Source organism: Neofelis nebulosa, assembly GCF_028018385.1.
Source record: "Neofelis nebulosa isolate mNeoNeb1 chromosome Y unlocalized genomic scaffold, mNeoNeb1.pri SUPER_Y_unloc_1, whole genome shotgun sequence".
Taxonomy (NCBI): domain Eukaryota; kingdom Metazoa; phylum Chordata; class Mammalia; order Carnivora; family Felidae; genus Neofelis; species Neofelis nebulosa.
Window position 1 is genome coordinate 187,516 of NW_026691917.1, and position 16,194 is coordinate 203,709.

A 16,194-nucleotide genomic window follows, 5' to 3' on the forward strand; every position below is an offset into this window, starting at 1 on the left:
TAACCAAGAAGTCCTTCAGTAAACAAAAGGAAAACTAAACTGTAGTTAATTAAAACTATGGAATATGATTCAGTGATGAAAAAGAAAATGGTTATCATGTCAAGGTAAAGACATGGAAGAACCTAAAATGCAAACTAGCAAATGGAAGAAACCATTCTAAAAGGGTAACATACTATACTGATTTCAGCTATGTGACCCATGGAAAAGGCAACAATATAAAAACAATAAAAATACATGTTATTGAGGGACAAGCGACTCGATTTCGGCTTGGGTAATGATTTCACAGTCATGAGACTGAGACCCAGACAGCAAGCTTGGACGTTTCTGTCTCCCACTCTCTCTCTGCCCCTCTCCTGCTAGTGCTCTCTCAAAATAAACAAACTTAAAAAAGATAGTTTACTGGCATAGTTTCAGGGATGTGAAGGAAGAATAAATAGATGGAAGTACAGGGTATGTTTAGGACAGTGACATCTATTTTGTATGATACTATAAAGGTGAACATGTATCATTACCAATTTGTCAGTACTGTATAAAGTATGACACCAAGAAAAAATGTAAATTATGTGCTTAAAGTTAATAATAGTGTATTAATAATATAACTTATCAGGGGAACCTGGGTGGCTTAGTCGAGAAAATGTCTGACTTTGGATCAGGTCATGATCTCACGGTATGTGGGTTTGAGCGCTATGTCGGGCTCTGTGCTGACAGCTCAGAGTCTGGAGCCTGCTTCAGATTCTGTTTCCATCTCTCTGCCCCGCCCCCACTCACATGCCCTCTCTCTCTCTCTCTCAAAAATAAATACACATTAAATAAAAATAATACCTTATTTGTAATTATCACACCACACTATTACAAGACATAAATTTTTTATACTTTCTGCTCCATTTTCCATAAACCTAGAAGTGCTCTACAATACAGTCTTTCTTTTTTTTTTAAGTTTACTGATTTTGAGAGATAAAGTGCACATGTGCAAACAGGTTGGGGGCAGAGAGAGAAGAAAAGAGAGAATCCCAAACAGGATGCAGGGCTTGAATTCACAAACCATGAGATCATGACCTAAGCCAAAATCAAGAGCCAGATGCTTAATCGCCTGAGTCACCCAGTCGCCCCTACCTACCATATAGTCTTTCAATTGATACATTTCTAAAATACTTAAAATTCTCATATAATTATGATTAAAATTAATTTTTATAGACAAAAACTCATTAAATTTTATCTCTCTTCTCAAAATATACTTAAGTCAAAGAAAAATTATTTAAGAGCAAACAAAGCAGCTCATCTTTTACCTGAGTGGAGTCAGACAGCTGTTTTCTCCATGGCTCTTCTGTGCTGCTGGTCAGGTTTGTGCAGGTATGAGGTAGTATGAGTGTGTTTTGCTGCAGGTAAGGCACATTTCCATTACTTCCACTTCCTGTTACATAATTATTGCCTACCAAAATATTGTCTGTACTCCCTAGTGATTTTGATGTGCCAAAAGGAGCACAGCCTCCAGCAAATGGTCCATTGGACAAAGGCTTTTCAAAACAAGCAGAGCGAACTTCAGGCTGAGAGACACTAGATTGTCTAGGCAGAGTAGAATGTGGTTGCTGGCTACACATAAAGTTTGTAGGCAGTGATGAGTTAGCTATTGGCCCATTAGGAATTCCAGTAGTTTGTCCTGTCTGTCCCATCTTCAAAAACAAAAAAGAAAACTTGCTTGTGTGACTTTGAAAATGTGTAATCAATACATCCCTAATATCATTATAATATTTACTATCTCTATGTTAACAAACATATATTTTAAATTTGAAACATGGGTAAAGCAAAAATCTTTTCATTATATACTTAAAGAAAATTCTTAGTGTTATAAAGGAAAAGAAAGCACTTTAAAGTTATTAGTCAGTCATTTATAGGCCTTGTTTTAAATCATGAATATCACGAAATTTCAAATTTCTACTCCATTCCATTTATGCCAAATCCCTGAAATCAAGCAATCCTTAAAACATCTCCACTTCAATATGGCTACTTTAATTCTAAAATAATGAAAATAAGCCCAGAGAACACAACTGAAAGAATATGCAAAAAAAAAAAAAAAAAGTATAATATGAATGGTTTTGTTCTACATTAAATCATAGCTATTAAGAAATCAAAAGGCACCCACTGGTGGTATTTAAGGATCACATACATAAATGCTATTGGATTCATGTAGAAAATAGAAATCAGAATTAATATACTGTCAAATGACATTGTAGTCAAGACAGATATTTAACACGAAGATAAATATTAGGATAAAAATAATATACATACTTGTATTAAGACAAACTGATTTTCCAACTGTTCCAGCATCAGTTTCTGTGCTGCATTTAAATTATCTCTATTTGCCCGCAGCTGTTCCAAGTGCTAAAAAAATAAAAAGAATACACAGTTAAACTTAAGAAATAAGAGCCAATCAGACAACCTGTCAATGAAAAGACTGCAAACTCAGAACCTTTGTTTAGTCAAATATGGTAATTTCTAAGCTCAAGTAATCAATTGTAAAATGCAATCTTTCCAGAAATCTAAGAAAAGACAGTTAAAAACAAAAATTCACCAGAAGGTTACTTTTATGTTTTAAAATAAATACAGTAAAAGGAGAGAAAATTAGAATCTTCATGGAGAAAGCTAGTTAAAATAACAAAAATGTGGTATAACAAAAGTCAAAAGTGCTTATAAGCAACACTGTAACAATGGACATGACCTGAAAAGTCCAACAATGGGAATATGGTTAAAGAATGGGTGGCCTCCGTGCAGTTTTAAAACATGATTTTATACCCATAAAAAAACAAAAATAAGAAAGTGACACATAAACATGAAAAGGTTTTGAAGATCCGTATGTAAAAGAAACAAACACCAAGATTCTGAATATTTATACACGGCACTGTACCTACATTAAAAAAATATATTTCAAATGTTTTATTTATTTTTGAGACACACAGAGAGAGAGAGAGAGAGAGAGAGAGAGAGAGAGAGAGAGAGAGAGAGAGGGAGATTGAGAGAAAGAGAGAGAGAGAGAGAGAGAGCGAGCACGAGTAGGGGAGGAGCAGAGAGAGATGGAGACACAAATCTGAAGCAGGCTCCAGGCTCTGAGCTGTCAGCACAGAGCCTGATACAGCTGGAACCTATGAACCACGAGATCATGACCTGAGCCAAAGTTGGATATTTAACTGACTGAGCCACCACCCAGGAGCCCCTACCTACATTTGTTTAAAAAAAAGTAAGGAATCTATGAGACAAATATATATTCTTCTACATGTACAACATATCTCTATATCCTTTGCATCAAAAAATGCAAAGGAAGCAACTAACATCCGTTATTTGCAGAAAAAGAAAATTAACTGGCTACAATAAGGAACCAGAATAAGCCTTTAACCTGTATACCCTGTATCTTTCAATAACTCTTGTATTTCAAACACATGAACGTATTACTTCTTAAAGAAAAATGTTAAAATGAAGTATAATCTGTTACTCCAGAAAATGTGAGCTCATTATACTTATGTACTAATTCATTTGGTTTACTGTCATTCAATTTTAAGAATGAATGCCTAAGAAAACTTACTACCTCTTGCTTTAAAACAGGGGAGAAAATCTGTCAAAAGAAAATTTTAACCCACAACTACAGGGTCAATTAATCTAGACAAAGGACAGTCTCTTCAACAGATAGTGTTGGGGAAACTGGGAGAGCAACATGCAAAAGATTTGTCTGGACCACTTTCTTAGACCATATGCAAAAATAAACTGAAAATGGATGAAAGACTTAAGTGTAACATTGGAAACCATAACAATCTTACAAGACAGCACACAATAACCCTTTGACATCAACTGTAGGAACTTCTTAATATACGTATCTTGTAAGGCCAGAAATGAAAGCAGAAATCAACCATTGCAACCTCAGAATAAAAAGCTTCTGCACAAAACTAAATGGCAACCTACAAAATGGGAGAAGGTATCTGCAAATGACATATGCAATAAAAGACTAGGTCCAAAATATATAAAGAATTTATGTAACTCCACACCCCCAAAACTATTAATCCAATTAAAAATGGGCTGAAGCCATGAACAGACATTTCTTCAAAGAAGACATCCAGATGGCCAACAGACAATAAAAAGATAATCATCATTCATCATCAGGGAAATGCAAATCAAAACTACACCTCACACCTGAGAGACTGACTAAAGCCAACACAAGGAAACAAGTGCGGGGGAGGATGTGGACAAAAAGAAACCTTTCTGCACTACTGGTGGGAATGCAAACTGGTGCAGCCACTCTGAACAGTACGGAGGTTCCTCAAAAACCTAACAATAGAACTACCCAATGTGTTAGCAACTACATTCTATCATATATACAATGGAATATTACTCAGTCATCAAAAAGAATGAACTCTTGCTATTTGCCAAGACATGGATGGAGCTACAGATTATAATGCCAAGTGAAATAAACTCAGTCAGAGAAAGGCAAATACCATATGATTTCACTCACAAGTGGAATTTACGAAACAAAACAAATGAGCAAAGGGGAAAAAGACACAGAGACAAATTAAGAAACAGACTCTTAATTATACAGAAAAAGCGGTTACCAGTGGGCAGGCAGGGGGGGAATGTGTTAAATAGATGACAGAGATTAAGTATAGTTGTGATGAACACAGACTATTGTATGGAACTGCTAAATTACCATATTGTATACCTGAAACTATTACTATATGGTACGGTAACTGATTGTAATAAAAAAAAAATTTTCATACCTGTAATTTCTGTGGTGTCAAATACAATGAATGAACTTGCTGTGGTACTGGAGTATGTGAAACAGTTCTATTCCAGTTCTCAGAACTATTCTGAGGAAAATTTATTTTGTAAAATTAAAGAATATTTGGTTACATTCATACACTAGCAGTTATGAAAACTAATACACAAAGGACTAAGAACTGGAGCATTTACAAACACATAGGACTTATCTATTTGAATTATTTAAAAAATAACTTAAAAAGCATAATCGATTTGGAAGTTTACAAATTTGAAATATACATTGATTCTTCAATTCCAGAACGTAAGAGGCCCCTTATCTAAATATGTCAAACAGCTAACAGCCTGTTCATTGTACACAACATTCAACTTACTTCAGTGTAAGCAGAAGATGGTAACATTAAGTGTCATAAAACCAATGAACAGAATAAAACTATTGAAGTTATCCTTAACTTCTATATTTAAATGATGGTTACAAATCTGGGTTAGGAATTACTGCTTGGATAATACTAAAACAAGTGAAAAACTTTTCATTCCCTGATGTAGATAGTTGAAAATACATGAAGGGCAAAATTTCAGAAGACACAGATCTTCCTTTTTGATTGGGATTTTCCATTTCTCTAAATGTATATATACCTTTGTTGGACTAGATGTTCTTTTCTTCTTGGCAGGGCTGGATGAGCCATCTACTTGGCTGGAAGTAATCATATGTACTGGCAAGGACTGCTGTGAAAGTGGTATTTGACTGAGGCCTAATACAGGTTCAGTATTTGGATGATGACCTTTGTAAGCCTAAGATCACAGAAGTAAGACAAAAGTATGGTTCCATACAGTCTTAATTCATTCCTTCAAAATATAAAAAATTTACAAGCTGCATACTTTTTAAAGCTATGTGGACATCATGGACTGCAATTAATGAAAATCAAAACTGAATGAATCATTAATGGAGGAATGTGTACCTTCTTTTGAAGAACTTTTTTTTTTAATACAGCACTGTATAATAGTCCCTTAAAAAAACCCTTTGAAATTAATGAGAACATATTTTTAATTTAACCAATTTTAAATTGGTAACCCAAGTTCTTTCCCATATCGGAGGTAATCTCTACACCCAATTTGGGCCTTCACCTCATGATCCCAAGAGTCACATGCTCTTCTGACTGAGCCAGACTGGCACCCCAAAGTAAGTTTAATCTTGATCTAAAATCCCTCACAATTAAATTAGAAGGCTATGTTAAAAAAAAAAAAAAAAAAAGTCAATCCTGCACTGAGTAATATAAGTTTGATCACTGCAGATTGGAAAGAACCCTTAAAGCTGGGCACCTACAGAAGATAACCCAACTTCTCACCTGCTGTGCTGTGTTCATGGCACCCTGCCTGGAGGTAAGCTCTGCGGGTATTGGTAGGCTCCACGCCTCCTCAATACTAGGAAGTAATTTAGTTTTATTCTGTAGACTACCTTGTGGAAGGTTACACAACTGAGCCTAGGAAAAATTATGTAAAAAGCAAATTTAACACAGGCCTACTTGAGTTAGAGCAAGTCCACTAAATCCTCCTCAATGTTACAGGTATTTATTTTTTAATAGATTCTAAATTTGGGGATTTAAGTATATATGCTAAATATAAAGAGGTCAACTAGAATACACGTGTGTTGAGTCAGAACAAAGCTAATTTGTTTTTCAAAAATTTCACAGATCTCATGAAATTTCAAACAAGAGTGGAAAACAATGGTTGTGTTCTTTTCACTAAAATGCTGTAACTTAAAAATGTAGATAACAGAAAAATCATGCAAATTAATGTGTACTAACTAAATATGCAAAAAATCACTACAAATACTGTATCTCTTACTTCAAATGAAAAGTAAAATATCACAAAATGTTAACAATTATGGGAAAAAGTTACTGACATGAAAACAAAAAAAAAGACATACTTTCTAGCCACCCTCCTCATGGCAATTATCATATGGAAAGGCGTTTTAAAGAAAGCTCCTTCAAATTTTTACCTGTAAAAATTTAATTCTTCCCACAAGTGTAGAGGTATTATTACAACTTTTGCTTCTAGTTGCATTTAAGTAGCATTTAATGGCATCCTGAGGTTGGTTGCAGGATTCATAGAGAGTACCTAGGTCCATCCAGGCTGCTGCATGCCCATGATCCAATTGTACGGCACAAATATAGGCCTGTAGAGCATCCATAGGTTGATTTTGCTGCTGATACAGCACGCTAAAAAGAGAAAGAAAAAGTTGTCTGAAACAAACAGAATATAATACCAATACTCAGTATATTACGTGTTTCAAAGAAGTCATGTATCTATTAAAATACTACTAACTTTATATACAGAAGTCTTACCCTATTGAACACCATGTGTCTGCACTGGCTTCTGATTTATCAATAGATTGCCTGTAAGATATAAAGGCATCCTGAACTTTCCCAATACTTGAGTAACACCTGAAAGGGAGGAAAAAATTGTATGTATTTGGGTATGGGTATACAGAGAGAAGCACATATATACATATATGTAAACTATTCCATTAATACTTAACTGTACTCATTTGCCAAAATGACATCCACAGAAAGGAAATAAACCCAAAGAGCTAACATGTATATGTACGTGTGCATTTGAATTTACAGATACAAATATATAGTAATTTGTATTACTATATAGTAAATTGCTATATAGTAATTTGTAACACAAATATGTAGTAAATTGCTATTAAATGAGCTTTCTTATATTCTTATAAGTGGTAACACATTACATTAATGAACAGCATTGAAATCATTACAACCCAAATTTGCTCAATGCCATAATCTGTAGTTGAGCACAGAGGTATTTCTATATGTATCCATAGTTTGTATTCATGTTTCCTTTAGGACAAGAATAACTCTAAAAAACAAAAAAAAACTACATGTTCATAATTTCAGGGGTGCATCTAAACTTTCCTTTATAAATGTACAACAGAAACACCATTCCTTAATTCATGAAAAGTTCAACTGAAATATAGTTATTATCAAACGGAGTATGAAAAACATCAAAAAAAGATCTTAAACAACTAATTTAATAGGTATTTTTAAAATTTACATTTAAATCCTCTGTTTTAAAAATCTGTAATTGTGAGATATTAAGAGCAAAGGCAGTATATGGACTTTGTGTTAGCTGCTGGGAAAGGAAAACTCAACGCATTACAGAAATCACAACAAAAAAGAGAGAGAGAGAGAAGAAAAAAAGCAATCATCAACAAGTACTTTTATTTTAAAATTTGTTTTCTTCAGAGGCTGGAGTATGTGTTTTCAGTGTGTGTTTCCATGAAACAATTTGTTTAATTTTACTTGCCACTGGATAATACAAAATAGCAAAAAAAAAATGTTCTAATATCTTTAATTGTACATTCACTCTAAATTGAGAACTACCATTCCTGATCGAAACTGTGTTAATCCACGTAATCTTAATGGCTGGGAACCACAGATTACAGTAGAAAAGATGACAGATGACATTTCATATAAGAAAAAAAATTACTCAGTGTTCAGATGGAAAATTAAAACACAACTGTGATCAACCTGAATTTGTCCTTTTAAAAAAGGCAAGTGTCATGCCAAAATCACTTCATAGAAATATTAATTTTCTAATAATGTTTAAACCAAAAAATTAAAGACTGCAATGAAAATAAATTTGAAACAGAAAACCATGAGTCTAGGACACACACCTGAGCCAGAATTATACTTAAAATAATGAAAACTGTATAAAAGAGTAACATGAAATGATTGATATATCAAAGACTCAGTGATTTCACCAGGTACTAAAGGAGATATAATTGTTTCTAAAACTTATTCAGTTTAATACAAAAGGTAAATTCATGCAAAAAAGAATAAAGTACTGGTTTTTTTTTTTTTAATTTTTTTTTAACGTTTATTTATTTTTGAGACAGAGAGAGACAGAGCATGAATGGGGGAGGGTCAGAGAGAGGGAGACACAGAATTGAAACAGGCTCCGGGCTCTGAGCTGTCAGCACAAGGGCCCGATGCGGGGCTCGAACTCATGGACCGCGAGATCGTGACCTGAGCCGAAGTCGGCGCTCAACCGCCTGAGCCACCCAGGCGTCCCTAAAGTACTGGTTTGAGAAAGGATAAATGACCTTTTTTAAAAGATGGTGATTTAGAGGTTTAGTGAATATCTTTGTAATGTTCAGTAAACACAAGTGGATACGAAACAAGTTCAGAACTCTTACAGTCAGAAATCTTCATTTGGATTTCATCCATATGAAAGAGAAGTTTAAGAACACTGGGTGCACATAAGCAGCTGGAAGAAATAAACTTGAAGAATGACTAAAATGTGGTGTGAGAAACAGAAGAAACACCAGTAAAAGAGGCAGAAAAGCAATTTCAGGGAATGCATAAACCAGTGTTGGACAGAAAATTAAAAAGAGTTAGCAGTAATTGCAAACAGGTAATGTTAATAGTAGTAGAAAAGTTTTTTTTTTTTTTAACAAAACTGAATTTCAGATTATCAGATGCCTAAATGCCAGGAGAAATCAGAAGTATTTTCTGAAACCTGCATTTTTCATATTGCATTTTTAAAAGTCAAAAAAAAATGACAATGTGCCAAAGAACCAATGTCTGGATGCCATCACCAAGAACTTTTCCCCTAATACAATTTGTTTAGGTTCCTTTAAGGTAGGCTGACATCAACAAGTAGTACCAAGTAAATGCACTGTTTCTGTGACGCTAATCAGCCTTAAGGAAAATGAGTCTCTCAAAAATGAGTCCAGAAACTCTAGACTTATTTTCTCCATGTGTAAATTGAGAGGATAAATGAAGTTGGCTGCCTAATCATCTGAACTCTTAACAGTTCTGTTACTATGGGAGATTACTAACAAAATCATTAACCAGGGTGAATAAAATTGAATTAACTTATTTCCATCTCCCTTTATATACACATTCCGAACAACAACCAACACAGCCTCGAATACAGAGGTAACAAATAAAAATCTCCCAAAATACTAGTGTCATCAACTCCCCATGAATTTTAACTAACAATGAGATCCTCACTCAGAGCTTTCATAAATTTTAAAATATAAATTTTGAAAAACTTAACTTTCTGTAGCAATAAAGTCAACTAAAAATAATACATTGGAAAATAGTAGCTGAGAGCAAAAGAAGCAAATTTACAGAAGAAATTCAACAGACTAAAAATAATTACAGTCTAAAACGATAATCCTGAACCCCAAAAAAGGTTAATATCTTCTGAGAATTCGAAAAAGTATTCTGTACATTCACATAATCTTATCCAAAAAAGGTAAAAACAAAGCACATGCTGTGGTGCATGGGTGGCTCAGGCGGTTAAGCATCCAACTTTGGCTCAGGTCATGATGTCAAGCCCCGCATCGGGTTCTATGCTGACAGCTCAGAGCCTGGAGTGTGCTATGTCTCCCTCTCGCTCTCTGTCCCTCCCCTGCTCACACTCTTTTTCTCTCTCATAAATAAATAAATGTTAAAATAACTTTTAATAAAAACTAAAAAAAATAAAGCCCCTGCCAATATTTTAAAGGTAACTATGGATAAAGCCCTATGTGCAATACTGCTCTCAAAGAGATGGAAAAGTATGTCATTATTTAAACGGTATTTTGACATATTTCATTATATCCTCTTAACATATTAACTGTGATTAAAAAATAATTCTTTATGTTAAAAAGATCAACACAAGGGCTCACAGTGGCTCAGATGATTAAGTGTCCAACTCTTGATTTCGGCTCTGATCATGATGTTACATTTCATGGCATCAAGGCCCACAGTGGGCTCTGCATTAAAAGCCTGGAGCCTGCTTGGGATTCTCTCTCTCCCTCTATCTCTGCCTGTCCCCCACTCAATTATGCACATATTCTCTCAGTCTCAAAATAAACATTAAAAAAAAAAAGAAACAATAACTTTTTTAAAAACAGGTATACAAAGCGGTGTCTCATAGCTCAGTTGGTTAAGCATCCAACTGTGGTTCAGGTCATGATCTTGAGGTTTGTCAGTTCAAGTCCTGCATCCAGCTCTGTGCTAAAAGCTCAGAGCCTGGAGACGGCTTCAGATTCTGTCTCCTTCTTTCTCTGCCCCTCCCCCACTCAAGCTCTGTCTCCCTTTCTAAATAAATGTTAAATAAAACTAAAAATACAAAATAAAAAGATATACATAGTGCATGTTATGCTGCAATTTTATTTTGTATAAAAAAAGTAGTAAGAATATAATACAGAAAACAATTTTAGAAGTCAATGTTTATAGTAATAAGCCTCTTTTACAGACACTATTAAGATATTCACTGTGCAAAGTAATAATTGTTAGCTCCAAATCCAAATGTATGTTAGTTTACTTATTCCATTTATTACATACCCAGTTTTTTCAATGCACAACACTAGAAAACACAGACAGAAAAGATACAGATTCTTTTGGAGAACTCCTAGTGGACAAGAGGGACTAAGCTTGGACATAAAATTCTATCTTGCAAACAACTCAAACTAGACTCTTTTATAACCCTTAGGGAGATTAGAAAAAAAGTATTTTAAAAAAGGAACTTATCCATTAATTGTTATACATGATCTATGCAGATAATCAAATATTAAAGAAAAAAACTAACCTAATAATAATCTCACTCAGACATAAATATACTTCACGAAAGTTGTAAAAATTTTATGTTTTGAGGGATGCCTGCGTGGCTCAGTAGGTTAAGTGTCTAATTCTTGATTTCAGCTCAGGTCATGATCTCAGTTTGTGAGTTCGAGCCCAGCAATGGGCTCTGCACTGACAGTGCAGAGTCTGCTTGGGATTCACTCTCTTCCCCCTCTCCCTGCCCCAATCCTGCTCATGCTCTCAAAATCAACAAACAAATAAATAAGTCAAAAAAAATTTTGATTATATATTTAAAAATAATACATTATATAAAAACTAAAGTTAACATAAAAATGAAATTTGAATTAGACTTCATGACAAAGTTCCTCAAAATAAAGTACTCCTTGTGAAAAAAGAATCAGGTCAAATTTATAATTAAAGCAAAATACGACAATTAAGTTAAGTTTATAAATTTGAGAAAAGGAACCTGACAGACCTAATATAATACTTTCATTCATGTGAAATAAATTGAGACCTCAAACTATTCTGATAACTTTATAGGTCATCAGTGAGAATAAAATTAAACCCCATTAAATACATTAAAAAGTAGTGAAACAACAAAGGGAACACAATTTAAATACTGAATTAAAAAATAATACTAGTGATTAATACCTGAGGTCTCTTGAAAATCCTTCAAAACTTCAAAAACTAGCAATAATGCAAGTACCATGTAGATAAGGTAAAAAATAAAAACTGTGATAAGTGAAATAAAAATTTCTTACTAAAAGCACTAAATTTAGATTTTACCTCTCAAGACTCTATTATAATGTATTTATAATAAAAAGTCACTGAGCACATATTGTATAGTTTAACATTTAAGATTATAAATTAACTCTAGGCATCACAACCCAAGTGTCCGGTCTCACCTCCCAAGAAAATACCAAGACTGGCCAGAATTAGGATCTGCCTCCAAAGACTTTTGGAGACACTGAATAGCATAGCTTTCCTTGGTGGCTTTGTCTCCCAGCAGATCCACATTATGATGCATCCATCCTATAATTAAAAGATTATAAGCATTTACCCATGATTCAACTATTCTTCCAGTTTTTAGTGTATCATGAACACAAATAAAATATCTTTTTTGTATATCCATTCATCCTGGATGAGACTTCTCCCAAATTTCAAACTATAAGGGACATAGCTACAGGAAAGTGTACTTAAAAAAACCAAAACCAAAACCAAACCAAACCAAACAAAAAAGCAATCAAAGCTACCAAGCCTCCTTAGGAACTGAGAGATATTTAAATGATTTTGGGCACTGCACTGAAACTTCTTAGATTAGGAATATGGACTTTTCTAAATTTAATTCAAAATCAAAATCCAATTTATAATAAAAAATATGACGATCATTAATTTACTTTTCCTTTGAAGGGTAAAACAATCCAGTAAGCCAATTTTTATTTTTAAGGAATAAATAAAACCTTCAAAGATAAAACTGTTAAATAAATTTTAACAACCTTACCAACACTTGTTATGGTCATTAACATCCTAAATATAACAATGTTTGACCAAGAACAAAAACAACAAACTAAAACCCTCCAAGGCTGTAGACATTGAAAACAAAATGAAAAGGGGGTTCAAAAAGCATTAAGAACAGTTATAGACTGCTTGATGAATAAACAGGTGTAGAATTACAGTTACAGAGACAATGGAAAAACTGGAACATAATAAGATATGTTAAACATTTAAGTTGACAGAAATAAGCATTTCAGTTTTAGTCAATTCAAGTGTATAAGTGCAAAATATATAAATTCAAGTGTATAAAATGCAAAAATATTGCCTAGGTAAAACTATGTTTAAGTGCTTCTGACACAAATAAAATAATGACAGTATGAAGGTATACATATTGTCAACAGACTGATCATAATTTGGAATCACTTGCTCCAAACCAAACAAACAGTAAAAACAAATACAAACTCCACCCCAAATATCAAATACAGACATGACAGATAACTAACAATATGAACCATTAGGGAATATACCTTTCTATCCTCTATAAAATAACATTAACTTATATTACCTTTGAACACTAGATTTTATTAAAAACATTAGATTATAAGAAATGCTGGGGAAAATATAGAATCTGTAATTTTTATGTGAGAGATTTCCATTAATTCATACTATGAAAGAGCTTGTGAAAGCAGGCTCAAAAACCACTCACTAGCTGTGTGCAAGATGTCAATATAACTAACTTTATAATGTGCTAATAATAATAAGCACATGGAAGTACTCCCAATTTTTTTCAAAAAATCAAGTACAAGAGAACTTGAAAGGACTAGTTGCACTGAAGTATTCTATTTAGTTGGACTGAGATGGATCATGTTAGATTCTGGGTTTCAATATATCAATTCTGGACATAAGAAAAAAAGGAATACAGTTATGCAGAAACATTTACAAAATAAAGTATGTATTTATTTTAAATAAAATCACATAATAATGAACATCATCATTAATCTTTATATATAATTCTAAATACAAAGGGACTGCTAGGCCAAAGGGTGCCAATTGCTGCCACCAACCAACCCAAAATTTGGAATTACTGCAATCTATAATAGATTTATAAACAAATTTATAAATAATAAATCTATTACAATAGATTTATAAATAAATGTATAAATAAATTTTTATATACCTAACTGTTGTAAAACAATTGCTTTTACTTGTGCTGGTAGGTTTTCTGTCTGCAACAGTTGTTCATAGGCTTCCTTTGCAGAATGGTATTTCCTCTAAAGTAGAAAACAAGATGTTGAGAAGAATAAAATGATAAATCTTTAATAAACAAAAATAAGGATTTTAATAAGGAATTGATGACACGATTTAATTAACTATTCAAGTAATGAAAGAGTATGAACACTAAAATGCATGCTGTAAAGAATTAGTGCATGAAGATTTAGATAATATAAAGTTTCTATAATGAAAAAATAACTGAATGTAAAAAGCGCTAATTTATTAATGGAGTATTTCTTTAACCCTGGACAGCTATGTTGTAAAATAACTAACAGCTAATAAAAGTAATCTTGAACATTACAGAGTGTCAACAAAATATGTTTTAAAAAATGTGCTATATTTCAAAAGGTACAAATAGAATAAATTCAACCTTGTATATAACAAAACAACATTCACAAAGCTTTTAAGAGTATTCTACTAGCAAATGTATTATTAGATGGAAAGAATTTCAAAGATACAGACAACTTAGGAGGCAAAAACATTAAGTGCTACTATCTTTTACAAAGTCTAAGAGAAAAAGTTAACATTTTAATCTTACAATATTGTTTCTTATAGGAAATACTCTTAAAATTTCTTATTAAGGTATGTGTTAAAAAACATAATTATTTCCCACAGTTTTGATCTAAACAAAGTTCATGATATTCAAGGTACACCCAAATTCCGAAATGAGTCCACGGTCCACAGTTGTCCCTCAAAAAATACTAGTCAGACTAAATTATTAATGCCTCCCAACAACAGAATAACTTTTTAAGAAGACAAAACTTCCAAGCATTATCTTTTTAATGTACTTGAAAAAGCAATTACTTTAAGTCATTTTTATGTATAACAGCAGGATGAAAATGTCATTTCAAGGTTATTTGTATTTAAATGAGCAGCACAACATGAATAATTCAAATAAATGTATACACTGTAACTAGTAAATTTGAGTTTTTTCTCTAACTAAAGGTAACCAAAACCTCAGGAGAGAAAAAAAACCCTCAGTTTTTATTTCTGTCATATATGCACATACAGATATATAAGCACACCAAATTTAAAAATACACACCACAAAGATGTCCATACATACATACAAAGATACATACTTCCTCAAGCATACACACAAATTCAGCAAAGTTAGATAGAAAATTAATAATCAAATTGTATTTTATGCACTAGTAAAACACAGCAAAGATGAATTTTAGAAAATTTAACTTAAAACAGCACTAAATGGAAAAATATATTTAGAATAAATTTACCAACAATGTAAAAGACTTGTATAAAACACATTGGTGTCAATGGACACTATCTATAAAGAGGTCAATAGTTGTTTCCCTATCTTGGTATATCCTATAGTAGAGCTCTACTCCTAACTGTTAAAGGAATCTTCATCCTGTTTTTCATAGCATCTGCAACATTTTTGACTTCTGATCAAGAGTACCAGGGTTCCAATTTCTCTACATCCTTGGCAACACTTGTTATCTTTTGTTTCCTGATAACAGCTGTCTAGAGAGGTTTAAGTGATATCTTACTGTGGTTCTGATTTAAATTTCCCTCATGATTAGTGACATTAAGCATTGTTTTATAAACCTGCTGGCCATTTACATGTCTTCCTCAGAGCAATTTCTCTTCAAACCCTTAAGCCATTTTGAAATTGAGTTATTAGATTTTTTGCTATTGATTTAAAGGAGTTCTTTATATATTTGCAAGATTAATCCCTTATTAGATTAGATTAATGAATGGTTTGCAAATATTTTCTTCCATTTTGTAAGCTGTCTTTTCACTGTGTGGGTTGTTTCTTTTGCTGTTTAGAAGCTTTTAACTCGATGTGGTCCTAACTGTGGATTCGGGGGGGGGGGGGGGGGAGGGGGGAGGGTTTCCTGTGCTTTTGGTGTCATATGCATGAAATCACTGGCAAGACCAGTATCGTGATGCTATTCCTTTATTCTTTAAGGGTTCTACAAATTTAATTCTTCCATTTAAGTCTTTAATCCCCCTTTTGTTGACTTCTGTGTAAAGGATATGGGTTCAATTTCATTCTTCTACATACGGATATTGTTTTCCTAACACCAACTGTTGAAGACTCCTCTCTTTGTTGT

The 16,194-nt window shown here is 33.0% G+C and overlaps 1 protein-coding gene across 5 annotated transcripts in view; it reads right to left on the reverse strand.

The window, feature by feature from the left end:
* The window catches only part of LOC131503576 (lysine-specific demethylase 6A-like), a 195,246-nt gene that overhangs the window by 60,649 nt on the left and 118,403 nt on the right, over positions 1-16,194 (reverse strand). For 2 of the 5 annotated variants that reach the window (XM_058715025.1, XM_058715024.1), the window contains exons 9-17: positions 14,026-14,119; positions 12,260-12,386; positions 7,101-7,199; positions 6,755-6,974; positions 6,102-6,236; positions 5,392-5,547; positions 4,758-4,847; positions 2,287-2,379; positions 1,287-1,670 (exon numbers count right to left, since the gene is read on the reverse strand). In XM_058715025.1, the coding sequence (XP_058571008.1) occupies positions 1,287-1,670; positions 2,287-2,379; positions 4,758-4,847; positions 5,392-5,547; positions 6,102-6,236; positions 6,755-6,974; positions 7,101-7,199; positions 12,260-12,386; positions 14,026-14,119 (1,398 nt within the window). The remainder of the gene's footprint in view (positions 1-1,286; positions 1,671-2,286; positions 2,380-4,757; positions 4,848-5,391; positions 5,548-6,101; positions 6,237-6,754; positions 6,975-7,100; positions 7,200-12,259; positions 12,387-14,025; positions 14,120-16,194) is intronic. The other 3 variants (XM_058715028.1, XM_058715026.1, XM_058715027.1) reach the window with 2 other exon arrangements.